Source organism: Nelumbo lutea, chromosome 1 (genome assembly GCF_056320005.1).
Source record: "Nelumbo lutea isolate HS-2025 chromosome 1, American lotus-T2T, whole genome shotgun sequence".
In the NCBI taxonomy this organism is placed as follows: Eukaryota; Viridiplantae; Streptophyta; class Magnoliopsida; order Proteales; family Nelumbonaceae; genus Nelumbo; species Nelumbo lutea.
Window position 1 is genome coordinate 69,804,070 of NC_142684.1, and position 14,885 is coordinate 69,818,954.

A 14,885-nucleotide genomic window follows, 5' to 3' on the forward strand; every position below is an offset into this window, starting at 1 on the left:
AGATGGTTTTACAATGGCTTTTTATCAGGATTGCTGGGAGATATTGAAAAAGGATCTATTGGTGGTGTTTGATGAATTCTATAACAGAGGAGTGATTAACCCAGGCTTGAACTCCACTTTTATAGCCTTGGTTTCCAAGAGAAAGAAGCAAACCACCCGAGGGACTTTAAACCAATTAGTCTTGTAAATAGTTTATACAAAATCATAGCGAAGATGTTGTTTCTGAGGACTAGGAAGATGCTCCCTACCATTGTAGCAAATAATCAAGGAGCTTTTGTAACGGGGAGACAAATAATAGATCAAATTCTTATGACAAATGAAAGTGTTGAGGATTTCAAGAGATCAAAGAAAAAGGGGGTGGTTTGCAAATTGGATCTGGAAAAGGCTTATGATCTAGTAGACAAGTCCCCGTTGGATGTATTTGGACTAGTCATTACTCTATTTTGGTGAGTGGGACAGTGGATGACTTTTTTTTCTGGCATTGAGAGGAATCGGACAAGGAGATCCTCTTTCTCCTTTTCTGTTTTCCTTGGTTGTAGAAATGTTGGGTAGGGTAATCACTAGAGTAGATTATAGGAATCTAATTAGGGGGTGGAGAGTTGGGAGGGAGAATGGTACCACTTACTTGCTTGCAATTTGTGGAAGATACAATTCTTTTCTGTGAAGGTGGAGATATTGATTGGATTTGGAATTTGAAACTCGTTATATAACTTTTTGAGCAAATGTCAAATCTTAAAGTAAGGACCTGTTCATTTCCTCTTAACTTTTATCTCTTAAGAGGAATCTTTTAATTTGAGGAGAAAAATGGTTGTTCGTTTCCTCTTGTCTCTTATCTCCTAAAGTGCAATTATACAACTTTTTGTTTTCCTATGATACCCCTAAAAAGACAAATAAAATCTCTCATATATTTGGTCAAAATGGATATTGGATAGTTTTCAAAATTCAGAATTCAGAACAACATTCTCTGCATTCAGAGTTCAGAAGAAAGAGAAGTTCACCAATACCATTATACCTCTTAATGTAATTATTGCACTTTTAGATGTCAGACTTCAGAGTAAACGAATAAGCCCTTAATTTTGAGAAAAGTTGTATAGTGGGTGTTAATTTGGGGGAAGGGGAGATACTGGAGTGTGTTGATATTTTGGAGTGTGTTGATATTTTGGAGTGTAAAGTTTCCAATTGGCCCGTAAGTTGCCTTGGCCTGCCTTTGGAAGGTAATCCATAGAAAGGGGGCTTTTGGTCCTCAGTAGTGGAGAGATTTGAGAAGAAACTTGCCTCGTGGAAGAAGAATTATCTTTCTCTTGGAGGGAGAACTACCCTAGTAAGGTCTGTCTTAGCTAACTTGCCTGTTTACTTTTTGTCGTTATTTAAAATCTTGGCAAGAGTGGCTAGTGAGCTAAAAAAGTTAATGAAAGATTTCCTTTGGGAACCAGGGGAAGAGAGAAAAAGGACCATAGGGTTGGGTGGGAGGTGGTGTTTAGGGGCAAGGAGGGAAGCCTTGGCAATGAGAACATAAGGAAGATGAAATTGGCTTATTAGGGAAATGGTTTTGGAGGTTCTCACTGGAAAAAGAAAAGTTGTGGGTAGTATTCACAGGCTTGTATGACTTGCATTTTGGCCACCTTATCAAATTTTGGGAACAAGTTTGGGTTGGGGATTCCCCCTTTAAAAGAACAATTTCTGACTCTTTTTGCTATCTCTACCTTCAAGAATGAACTAGTATCTACCTTCCTTGTACCATTTAACTCTACATTTGGGTTTGGTTGGAATTTGGAATTGAGAAGAGGTATCAAGGACATAGAATTGGATAGTACCTTACCCCTTGTTTTAATCCTTGATGGGAACCTATTAAAGAGGTGTGGTGTAAACCTATTCCTCCAAAGGTGGGAAGTTTCTATTAGGAGGCTTTTCTAGAAAGAGTTAAGACAAGAGATTTTGTTCATAGAAGAAGACCTGATAGATGTTTGTCTCCTCATTGGTGTGTCCTCCGCAAAGCTGCTAGTGGGTTTTGGTTTCACTTACTAATTTCTTGTCAATTTGCAAATTCTATTCGGGAATGGTTTACTTCTTTGTTTGGGTGTAGGTGGTGCTTTTTGTTGATAGTTGTTTGTGTACTCAGGTTTAGTACCACAAGGGTACTGTTGTAATTTCTCTCTTGTTTATATTGTACGATTGGGTCAGTATAAATAATAACTCTTTCATTCGCCCCCTTGTAGGTGGTGTTGGTGGGTCCACTCGACTCTCCTCTCTTCTCTCTTCTCTCTTCTCCTCTCCTCTCCTCTCTTCTCTTGCTCTTGCTCTTGCTCAACATGGTATCAGAGCAAGTCGTCCAAGCCTGAAGGGTGGTGCCAAGCAAACCTGCTATTCAATGTCGTGCAGATGGTCTCTCCATCTCCCAGAGCTGCATCCCTCAAAATGCTAAGCTGTTGCATCCGGTTTGACCCAGAAGTTATAGTGACCTTTCATCTCTCAGAGCTGTCTCCATCGAACTCCTAATCTGGTGTAATCAGTTCGACCCAGAAGTTACAGAGTCTTTTCATCTTCCAGCCCAGAAGTTGCACCTCTTGTTTGCTCGACTGTAGAGAGGCTATTGTTTGAGGTTCGTAGAGGGAGTTCTGGTTTATAGAGAGACTATCATCTGAAACTAAAAGAGGTACTGGTCATCTTCTGTTTGGCTGCCTATTGTTTGAGGTTCGTAGAGGGAGTTCTGTTTTATAGGGAGACTATCATCTGAAACTAAAAGAGGTACTAGTCATCTTCTGTTCGGCTGCCCTACTGATTGTCTGTTCATCCGATTGATGGACTGTTGATTGACTGTATTTCTTAACAAAGTAACTATATTCAACTATTTTTTTTTTTTGGTATTATGGACTGTTGATGCCCTGAAGCTGATATTGTATTAATATTATCGATTGACTGTGCGGCTACCCTGTTGATCTCATTGATTGGTTTGCTATCGGGCCTACTGATTAGGTCATTCAAACCTAGTGATGTACTGCAACTGTAGTGTTTTTGTTTTGATTCCTACAAAATCGTAGGTCATACAGACTTGTTCTTGTACTGCAACAGCAGTGTTTAGACTTTTTTCTTAGTGAAACCGTAGGTCATTCAAACCTAGTGATGTACTGCAACTGCAGTGTTTTTGTTTTGATTCCTACAAAATTGTAGGTCATACAAACGTGTTCTTGTACTGCAATAGCAGTGTTTAGACTTTGTTCTTAGTGAAACCGTAGGTCAGAAGGGCTTGTTCTTGTACTGCAACAACAGTGTTCTGATTTTTCTCTCAGTGAAACTAGAGGTCAGAAGGACCTATTTCTTCAATAGCCTTGTACGACAATACTCATTTGGTTGCTGTTTCATTTTTTATTTTGATATCATGGGCAGTGAAGATATAGCCACATCTGGAGTTTCCTCAATGTTGAATGGAATGGGTGGGGGTGACCTATCCTTTCCTATGGGTGTTGTCACTCTTGATGGTTTAAATTACCTGGAGTGGTCAAGAGGGATCAAATTATACATCACTGCAAGGGGGAAGATAGGCTATATTAATGGGAGGATACAAGAACCATCCTCTGGGAGTGCTGAATATGATAGATGGAATCAGGAGAACAGTATTGTTATGTCCTGACTCTTGGTTTCCATGCAACCTCAAATAAGGAAGAATTTCATGTGGGCTGAAACTGCAAATGAAATCTCGGAACAAGCAAAGTCTACATATTCAGAATTGCGACACTATGCCAAAATTTATCAACTGCAGGCAGCATCATCTACTTGTAGACAGGGGGAGAGGTGTTTATCAGTTTATTACTTTGACTTGACATCTGTCTGAAAGGAGTTGGATCACTACCAGAGTGTGGATTGGAAGTGTGATGAGGATGCCAAAAAGTACAAGCAACTTGTCTCCCAGCAAAGGGTGTTTGCATTCTTACATGGTCTGAATCCTATGTATGAATCTATCAGGGTTTAGATTCTCAGCTCTAAGGATCTCTCATCTGTTCAGGAAGTCTGCTCTTGTACAGTCTGAAGAAAGCATGAGAAATTTGATGAACAGCCCTGGTGGGGATGTTGTTGTGTTGGTAGCAAAAGGGGGTGTCTCTACTGGTGTGGGATCTTCCTCTAGGATCTCTAGAAAAAAATAGAAGATAAGGACAAATTGTGGTGCACTCATTACCAGAAACCCCGACACACCAAAGATACCTGTTGGGATCTTCATGGGAAACCAAAATGGGCTCAAGATCTGACTAAGAAGCAAGATTCAAAGGTGAATAAGAAGTCTGGACGGCAAGGTACAAAGAAACATCACATGGCCAACATGGCTACTCGGGAGAATCAACCCCCCATTTCAACTGTGACTTAGACACATCTCACTGGACCTGACCCGGGGGAGGATATTATGAATTCCTTCTGTGACCATTTAGAGCTCTATGGTAGAGCAATTCGTTAGATGGATGCTCCTCCCTCAACCTCATTTGCATCTACGTCAGATAACCCTGCCACTGCTTTCCATGTTGCTTCTCACACCCCTAACTCTCCATGGATCATTGATTCTGGAGCGTCAAAACACATGACTGGTATGTCCTCTTACTTTCAAACCTATCACCCTCTTTTTGGAAGAGACAAGGTGAAACTAGCTGATGGATCATACACTTCCATAGCTGGTCAAGGAACTCTCTCTCTTCCTCTTGGCCTTACCCTTTATGATGTCCTTCATGTTCTAAAATTTCCCATTAATTTGTTCTCTATTAATTCCTTGAATTGCTCAGTGACTTTTTTCCCTTCTCATTGTGTGATTCAAGATCTGGCCTTGGGGAGGACGATTGGTAGGGGACGTATGGCTGATGGACTTTACATGCTAGAGAATAAGGCTGGTCTTCATGTTACAGAGTCTATGAGTCGGTCCTGTAAGAAAAAAGTCTATTTATGACATTGTTGTCTTGGTCATTTGTCTTTTGAGTCTTTGAAAGTTGTATTCCCAGAACTGTTTAAGTCAATGTCTGTTTCTGATTTTTCTTGTCAAACGTGTCAGTTAAGTAAACATTGTAGAACTCATTTTCTTCAAAGAAATAGTAAATTTGAATCTCCTTTTCACATTGTTCATTCTGATGTATGGGGCCCTATTACTTTACCATCTGAGAGTGGCTACAAGTATTTCATTACCCTCATTGATGGTTATTCTAGATATACCAGGGAAGGAGTACCAAAAATCATTTAAGATTTTCAGTGGGTGGTCTTCTCTCAATTTCAAACAGAAATCCAAAATTTTCAATCAGACAATGCAAAAGAATTTTTTCATAGTGACCTCACGGAGTTTTTTGCTTCTTGTGGTTCCCTTCACCGTATCTTTTGTCCCCGCACGCCACAACAAAATGGTTGGCCGAACGGAAGAACCAACATCTCCTTGAAGTGGCTCTGGGTTTACTTCTTCATATGAATGTTCCCAAACGTCTTTGGCTTGAAGCTGTTCTTTGTTCCACCTACCTTATAAACTGTATGCCCTCTCGTCGGTTAGAGTACAAAGCCCCACATCAACTTCTCTTTCCTAAGGCTCCTCTTCTTTCTATTCCTCCGCGTGTCTTTGGTTGCCGGTGTTTTGTCCAAAATCTATCTCCCACCTGTGGGAAATTGGATTCTCGTGCTATCTCTTGCATATTTCTTGGTTACTCCTTCACTCAAAAGGGATATCGTTGTTTTGATCCTGTTTCTCGGAAATTCCATGTCTCCATGGATGTTTCTTTCTTTGAAGATGAGCCTTTCTTTCCTGTTTCTCCTCAGGGGGAGTGTAGGCATGAGGAGAAAGTGGTTCGGCTTCCTTCCCTTCCTGACCCTTCGCCTTTTCGTGTTTTTTCTCGTCGCAAAGGCCAACCAAATTCAAGAGCTATGGAAAATCCGGAAGCTGTACCTCAAGTGCCACCAGACTCCTCGGGGGAGGATCATACTCACTCAGGTATTTTGGCTCCCAATGATGTCCTTGAATCTTTTGAAAATGATTCCTCTACTGCTAATGATCTTGACCGTTCTATTGCTCACATGAAGGGTGTTAGATTGTGCACCACTAAACATCCCATTTCCAATTTTGTCTCCTATGAGAACATTTCATCATCATTCCGTGCTTTTCTTACCTCTATTGACAGTGTCCTTATCCCTAAGAATGTGGCAGAAGCTCTTTCAATTCCTGAATGGACAAATGCCATGAAGGAAGAAATTAATGCTCTTCACAAAAATGGCACATGGGAACTTGTTGATCTTCCTAAGGGAAAGGTTCCAGTTGGATGTAAATGGGTGTTCACAGTCAAGCATAAGGCTGATGGAACAGTGGAAAGGTATAAAGCTCGCTTAGTGGCAAAGGGATTTACTAAAGTGTATGGAGTTGATTATGCAGAAACTTTTGCCCCCGTTGCCAAGATGAACTCCATTAGAGTCCTTTTCTCTCTTGCGGCTAATCTGGATTGGGTTTTACACCAACTTGACATCAAGAATGCATTCTTGAATGGTGACCTTGAAGAGGAAGTGTATATGATTCAACCTCCTGGTTTTCTAGCTCAAGGCAATGAACAGAAAGTGTGCAAGTTGAAGAAGTCCTTATACGGGCTGAAACAATCACCAAGAGCTTGGTTCAGCAGATTCCATGTGGCAGTTCAGCATAAAGGATACAGGCAATGTCAATCAGATCACACACTGTTTGTGAAAAGAGGAGAAGGTAAAATTGTTGCTCTAATTGTATATGTGGGTGACAATTGTTACTGGTGACTGGGAGGATGAAATTCAGAGATTGAAGTTTTTTCTTGCCACTCAGTTTGAAGTGAAGGATCTAGGACCTGCCAGGTACTTCATTGGAATTGAAGTCGCCCGATCAAAAAAGGGTATCTTCATTTCTCAAAGGAAATATGTCCTAGATTTACCATAGGACACTAGGAAGATGGGGGTGAAGCCAGTTGACTCTCCCATTGACTCCAACCATAAATTAGGCGACAGGCGCGGTGAACCTCTCAAGGATGTGAAACAGTTTCAGAGGCTTGTAGGGAGATTGTTATACCTTTCTATGACTCTCCTAGACATTGCATATGCTGTTGGTGTCCTCAGTCAGTTCATGCATGCTCTTTAGGTCCTCCCATCTTGAAGCAGCAGAGAGAATCCTCCGATATCTAAAGAAGTATTTGGGTACTGGCTTGTTATTTCAAAAGCATGAACATTTGAAAGTTGAAGTTTATACAGATGCAGATTGGGCTAGATCCCAAAGTGACAGAAAGTCTACCAGTGGCTACTGCACCTTTATAGGAGGGAACTTTGTTACATGGAGGAGTAAAAATCAAAATGTGGTGGCTAGATCCAGTGCTGAAGCTGAATATCGTGTTATGGCCCACGGGGTTGCTGAAGGCATGTGGATAAAGAATTTGTTGGGTGAGTTGGGTTTCCCAGTGGCCAAACCTATAACTCTATTCTGTGATAACAAAGTAGCTATAAGCATTGCTGCCAATCCGGTGCTACATGATAGAACAAAGCACATCGAAGTTGACAAGTATTTTATCAGAGAGAGAGTTATCACAGGCGAAGTGTGTACTCCCTATGTCACTTCTGAGAACCAGCTTGCAGACATCTTTACAAAGGGTTTAAACCTTTCTAGACATCATGATTTTTGTGACAAGTTGGGCATGATTGATATCTATGCTCCAACTTGAGGGGGAGTGTTGACAGTTGTTTGTGTACTCAGGTTTAGTACCACAAGGGTACTGTTGTAATTTCTCTCTTGTTTATATTGTACGACTGGGCCAGTATAAATAATAACTCTTTCACTCGCCCCCTGTATTCTGGAGGGCTTTCAGTTCACTCTCCTCTCCTCTCTTCTCTCTTCTCCTCTCTTCTCTTGCTCTTGCTCAACACTCTCCAACGACTGTGCAAAGCTTGTTTACCTCCTTTCCTTCTAACCGGCCAACCAAAAGGGCAAAGATAATGTGGAGATGTGTTAGGGCTGCAGTTGTTGGTCTATGTGGGAAGAAAGGAACTTAAGAATCTTCTCAGAGAAGGAGAGACTATGGAAGCAGTGATGGAAGTGATTCATGTAAGGGTAACTTATTGGTTGAAGACTTTGGTCCTATTTGCAGAAATTTCAGTAGATGACCTGCTTAGGAACTGCAAGGAAATTGCAGATTCAGGTTCAGCTAGGTAGGTCTCAAGCTCTTACTGTACCCCCCACCTCTTGGTTTTGCCAAACTGAATTTTGACAATAGCAGTATGGGCAATCCAAGGCCCTCTGGAATTGGGGGAGTCATGAGGGATGGAAACAGAATGTGGTAGCCATGTTTTCTGGGCCAATTGGAATAGGAAACTCTTTGAGGGCTGAGATTTTAGCAGCTTTTTGGAAGGGATTCAAAGGGCTAAGGATTTGCACATAAACAAGCTGATCATAGAAGGAGACTCTAAGAGTAATAAACTGGTTAAAAAAACACAGCTCAGGATTATGGTGCTATAGCAATGAAAAGAGGAAATTTAAATGGTTTACCAAAGACATGAAAGTTCAATGCACATGGATAAAGAGAAGTGCAAACTCTTTTGCAAATGGCTTAGCTAGACAAGGGGTGAATATGCGTTTTGTTTTTTGGGTGTCTAGTGACAATTATAGGAAGTTAAGCTATTTTAGCTCCCTTTCTATGTATTTTCAGCCTTTAATCATTTAATGAAATCTCTGTTATTGATCCAAAAAAAGTGATGAGTAACTTTGATTTAGGTGACAGATGGTGTAATTGGGTAAGGAGGTGTTTGAGGAGTTGTCATTACTCATTGTTGGTAAATGGGATGGTGGTGGACTTTTTCCTAGCATTGAGAGGGATAAGACAAGGAGATCCACTTTGTTCCTTCTTGTTTATATTGATTGCAGATGTTTTAGGGAGATTGATTCATAGAGCTGACTCAAGAAATCTGTTAAGGGGTGAAGATTAGGAAGCGAGGAGATACCACTCACACACTTGCAATTTGCAGATGATACAACATTGTTTTGTGAAGGTGGGAATATGAATTGGATAGGATGTTTGAAACTGGTTATACAACCTTTTCAGCATATGTCTAATCTTAAGGAGAATTTTGAGAAAAGTTGTTTAGTGGGACTGTGGGAGTAAACATGGAGGAAAGGGAAGTTAGGGAGTTTGTAGATATTATGGGATGCACAACCTTAGATTGGTCAATGAGTTACTTGGGCTTGCCCCTACGAGATAACCCTAGGAAAGGAAGTTTTTGGGACCCAGTGGTGGAGAGATTTAAGATGCCCTCTCAAGTAGCTAATTGGTTGGAACGGTTGATGAGGGATTTTCTGTAGGAGCCAGGAGAGGAAAGGAAGGACCTTAGGGTGGGATGGGGGGTGGTAACAAGAAGCAAGAAGCAAGAAACAAGGAGGATTGGGGATTTGGAATATTAGGAAAAGTAATTTGGCATTATTGGGGAAGTGGTTATGGAGATATCATTTAGAAAGGGATAAATTGTGGGCAAAGATAGTGGCTAGCATTCATGGGATGGAGGACATGGCTGGGATACTGGAATCATGGCAAGGACTACAAGCACATCTCCTTGGAAAGCCATCCATAACCTTCTTCCAGTTTTCTCCTAGTGGACCAGGTATGACCTGAACTCAGGCAACCTTATCAAATTCTGGGAACAAACTTGGGTAGGGAACTCTCCTTTGATGATCCACCCCTCTTTGTATGTTCTTTCTGATCTAAAGAGCCCATTTCATCTTTTTTAGTCCTCTCAGATGCAATCTCTGGTTATGAGCGGTTAGGGATACAGATTTAGAAAACACTATGTTCCTTCTAGCTTTGCTTGAAAATGTTTTTATGGAACCCCAAAAGGAAGATTGTAGAATTTGGACCCCCTCCCCCTCGGTCTCTTACTCTTATGCTTCTTTCTTTAAAAGCCTAACTCAGTAACCTACCTCCCTTGGCATGCCTTTCCTTGTTAAAGAGATATGGTTCAAACCTATCCCTCTGGTTGGGAATCTTTCTCGGAATGAATCAATACTTGTAATCTTCTTCAAAGAAAAAAACCCAAGACGTGTTTATCCCCGCATAGGTGTATTCTTTGCAAAGCAAATGGGTAGAATGGGTACCACTTATCAGTGTCTTGCCATCATGCAAAAGTTGTTTGAGATTGGGCTTTATCCCTTTTTAGGTGTGGTTGGAACCATCCTTTGAATGTACAGAGTTTGTTCTCTCCATATTTCTTCATTGGCCAGTGAAAAGAGGAAGGGTAATGTGGAGGATTGGTTGAAATCCCTGGACCTTCCCAGGTTAAAAGGGTTATAAATCCTTCTTGGATTTCCCCTCCTGTTGGTTATATAAAGCTGAATTTTGATGGCAGTAGCATTGGGAATCTAGGGCTATCAGGTATTGGGGGAATTTTCAGAAATTGACCCTTTTCTCTGCCTGATTGGTGAGGGTGACTCTCTTAGGGCTGAGATTTTAGAAGCCTTGGAAGGGATTCAAAGGGCAAGAGACTTGATTATTAGGAGACTGACTATTGAAGGTGATTCGGAGGTAGTGGTAAATTGGTTAAAGGAAGATAAGACTAGAATGTGGAAATACAACAATGAGAGGAAAAAGCTCAACTGGTTGGCAAGGGATGTTGAGATAAAGTACATCTGGGTGAAAAGAACTGCAATTTCCTTTGCTGATGGGCTAGCTAAGCAAGGGGTGAATGGGGATTCTTTATTTTGGGCTTATTTTGAACTTTGTAGTTTTTCTTTTCTTGGTTTTGGGGGAGTTAAGATAGTTTACCTCCTTCTGCTTTCTGTAATTTATTCGTATTTGAATTCAATAAGGATTTCTGTTACTGATAAAAAAACAGCACTTTGTATATACTTGTACCATGTTTCTTTTTTCATATTTCTGCATAACAGTTCACCAGTTGTTTACAGGTATTTTGTTGTGCTAATGCGACCTGTGGACATTTTTATCATCCGGAATGTGTTGCAAAACTACTCCATAAAGGGAACAAAGCTGCTGCTGAGGAGCTGCAGGAAGTAATAGCTTCAGGGAAATCATTTACATGCCCCGTCCATAAATGTTTTGTCTGTAAGGAAAGAGAGAATAAGGATGACCCTGAATTGCAGCTTGCAGTATGTAGACGTTGTCCTACATCATACCACAGGAAATGCTTGCCTAGGTACTATTTGTTGTGTGGCATTTTTCTACCTAGAGTCTAAAAGCAAGGGTTATAGTATGTGGAGTTGTCGATCTCACCAATTCTTTGAAATTCTTACCAGGGAGATTGCATTTGAAGATTCAGAGGATGATGACATCATACAAAGGGCATGGGAGGATCTCCTCCCAAATCGTATCTTGATATACTGCCTGTGAGTTTCCATTTTTATGTTACTGTTTTTGCTATTTACCCCCTGTAAATTGTCAACATTAACATGAACAATTCTTTTGACCAGGAAGCATGACATTGATGAAGAACTTGGAACTCCCATAAGAAATCACATTATATTTCCTGATGTTGAAGTGAAGAAGAAAAAACATCCTTCAGAGTTGCAATCAACCAAAGAAAAGTTTGTGGTGAAAAGGGGTTTGGTTCTTCAGGATGCCACTAGAGAAGGAACTACAGTGAAAACACCAAAAGTTTCTGCAGTAAAAGATCGTGACTCTACCAAAAAAGGACAAGGATTTGATTTCTCAAAGATTCCAAAAACGACTGATGCCTCTAGAAATACTTCGAAGGACAATTTGAAGCCTGTTTCAATGAAATTAGACAGATCCCAGACAGTAGATGAAAGCAAGATATCTTCAGGAGAGGAGAAATTAAAATCAGTACTGAATAAAGAGTTGAAACATGTTAAGCCCAACCAACAGGACACACAAAAGGCAACCAAGTTTGGTGAGACTACGACTACTAAGCCTGTTTTGAAGAAATCTGTCAGTTCACTGTTTTCATTGGATGCTGAAGCAGAAAAGAGGTGGTGTGCATGTCTTCTTTTCCTTATCTGACTAGTCTCTCTTTTCATTGGTGTAGCTTGCTTGTTGCCTCTCTCTTCCCCTTTCTCTGTGTGTTTGTGCATCTAAAACTGTAATTAATAGAAGTTGAACTCCATTCTTTTCTTAATCTTGTTTCTCAAATTGCAGAATATTGGATTTAATGAAAAGCTCTTCTTCTTCAATATCCTTGGAGAAGATTATGCAAAAACATAAAGCACCTTCAACACATGCATACTCATCCAGAAACATTGTTGACAAGACCATTACAATGGGAAAGGTGGAGGGTTCTGTTGAGGTAGTTCTTATATAATGCTTAGTTTGAAAAGCTATTATATCTTGTCATTTTCTATAGTTTTTAAAACTATAGTAGTTGCTATTCTAATTACCTCAGTTTCTACATATTTGCAATGTTTCTGTTATTGGTGATGGCATTCCTCTTGATGTTTTAATTGTAGTGGCTTCTTATATGTAGAAAACTATAGTAGTTGCTATTCTAATTACCTCAGTTTCTACATATTTGCAATGTTTCTGTTATTGGTGATGGCATTCCTCTTGATGTTTTAATTGTAGTGGCTTCTTATATGTAGGCTGTTCGAACAGCTTTGCAGAAGCTAGAGGAAGGATGCAGCTTGGAGGATGTAAAAGATGTTTGTGAACCAGAAATCTTAGCTCAGATAATCAAGTGGAAGGTGATTTCCATTTTCATGTTAACTAATTTTACTTGTATCATTACTATTGTTTCTACCTATTTTTGGTAAGATATAGAGCCTATATTTATTTGAAATAAGGTAAAGTATGATTGTATTAATAACTGGTCCTGTAAAAGGACCTCAAAAAATGGCCACTCTAAAAAAGTATAATCAGATGTAAAATATTTGAATTCAGCATGTATTGACAACCAGCTTCTAATGGCATCTATGGCTGAATTGATGACCGTGGCTTCAGAAGTGGATTTGTTTTCAAACATCTTTCTTTTTCTTTCTGACTACACAGCCCAAAGCACTGCTGGAGGGATAGAAGCCCAGCAAAGATATAGAGCCTATATTCCTTTCATATATTCTCTTTTCCACAGTGGTTGTATAATGTTCTTTTTTTTTATATCTTTTGAAGGGCTACACAACTGGGGGAGGGGGGGGGGAGTAGCCCATCCCCCAAGCCAGGTGCAAGCGGGATTCGATCCCAAGTCTCCGCTGCAACCAGCAGGAGACCTTTATATTGTTCTTTAATGCGCTACATTAGTGTTCTTTTCCCGTTTTTCCTTTTCATTGTGGGATTTTTAAGTCATTCTATATTCTGATATGAGCGCTGTATACTAACCGCTAACCAGCTGATATGCACATGATTACAATGTCTGGTCTAAATATGCATCACTGTCAGATGTAAAAAACACATTTTACACCTTTTGTTAAGTTGACTAATAACTTGTAAGAAATAAAATAATTAGTTTATTCTAAATATGCATCAATAGCCTTAACTTTCATAAGCAAATTGCATGATTGGTTGCTTATTAGATGATATTTTTTTATTCTCGTGTATGGTTGCTATCTTTAACTTTGACTCTGTTTCAATTATGTGTATTCTTTTTAATTTATTTTGCCATATCGTTCTACACTGTTACAGCTTATGAAACTCTTACGAAGGGTAAAATGTTCCTTCAATATTAGCATTTTGGCTATTTTGATATCTGTTCCATTTTTCGGAAGAGGAAGTTGAAAATACTAAAATTTTGTTTTATTGAAGCTGAAACCACAGATCAAACTAGAAATAAATGATGATATTCTTATTCTGTATAGTGAGTGTATACTAATTGCTTTGATCCTGCTGTAGAACAAACTCAGAGTTTACCTTGCACCTTTTCTTTATGGTATGCGTTATACATCCTTTGGTCGCCATTTTACAAAGGTGGACAAGCTTAAAGAGGTATGTGGGTTGCATTTACATGGTTCATACGAGTGATTTTTTATCTTCTCTCAGAACAAGTCAATATGATTAAAACCTACTGACATAATATTGTACTTCATTATTTCCTTGTATCTTTAATTTTTGTCAAGGTATCTTGTTTTAAACCTTTACTAGACAGAGACATATTTTAGATGTACAAGGCCTATTTAAACTTATAATGCCCAAATTTGGATGCTCACAAGAACACAGATGTGGAAATACCTTTCCATTTCCTACAATCAGGGTTTAGGATGCGGTAAATCCCACTTTATATGCTCATATCATGTTTTAAACAGGGGATTTCAAAATCTCTTTAATGCGTTAAATATTGTAGTGTACTAGTGTATACTTAGAAGTGTCCATGCAGTATTTGGTGTTGTATTAGTTAGGTATTGCGCCTGACACTGGTGCATGAGATCGTTTTTTATAGTATGATATATGTGTTGTGTTCTAGACCTTGCTTATGTCAAAGATTGACAACTTGACATAACATAACTGTCTCAGACTTGAACCTTTCACACTGGAACTAGCAGCATTTCTAGGGGCAATGGTGCTTGTGATTACTATGGTTCATCATTATTCTAAGAGAGGGTGTTTTCATGTTCAGATTGTACACACTCTATTTGGTTGCTTTTGAATTTCCCATTAATGATTTGGCCAAGTCTAGGGTGTTACCTTTGGGTTCTTCTTGGTTTAGGTTTTTTGTTCGTTTCTTAAAGCCTCCTTATGGGCAGATGATTTTCTGTATTATCATTAAAATTGGAAAAAAAAAACTTCAAACATGTTCTTCATTTCTCCAGTTGGTATGCTTTTTGTAACCTTTTGCTTTGATAAAACTGGCAAGCAATTGTTTCATGTTTTGGCTAATTAATGATGAGCCAATAATGTGCAGATTGTCGACAAGCTCCACTGGTATGTTCAAAATGGTGACATGGTAAGAACTTGTACAACAATCAGTTTTTATAGTAATGTTAGGTGTGCAGT

The 14,885-nt window shown here is 39.5% G+C and overlaps 1 protein-coding gene across 2 annotated transcripts in view; it reads left to right on the forward strand.

The window, feature by feature from the left end:
- EDM2 (ENHANCED DOWNY MILDEW 2) overlaps nucleotides 1–14,885 on the forward strand; it is a 50,276-nt gene that overhangs the window by 20,027 nt on the left and 15,364 nt on the right. For both annotated transcript variants that reach the window (XM_088964221.1, XM_088964220.1), the window contains exons 8-14: nucleotides 10,901–11,148; nucleotides 11,249–11,338; nucleotides 11,423–11,941; nucleotides 12,108–12,255; nucleotides 12,548–12,649; nucleotides 13,788–13,880; nucleotides 14,794–14,835. In XM_088964221.1, coding sequence (XP_088820347.1) covers nucleotides 10,901–11,148; nucleotides 11,249–11,338; nucleotides 11,423–11,941; nucleotides 12,108–12,255; nucleotides 12,548–12,649; nucleotides 13,788–13,880; nucleotides 14,794–14,835 — 1,242 coding nt within the window. The remainder of the gene's footprint in view (nucleotides 1–10,900; nucleotides 11,149–11,248; nucleotides 11,339–11,422; nucleotides 11,942–12,107; nucleotides 12,256–12,547; nucleotides 12,650–13,787; nucleotides 13,881–14,793; nucleotides 14,836–14,885) is intronic.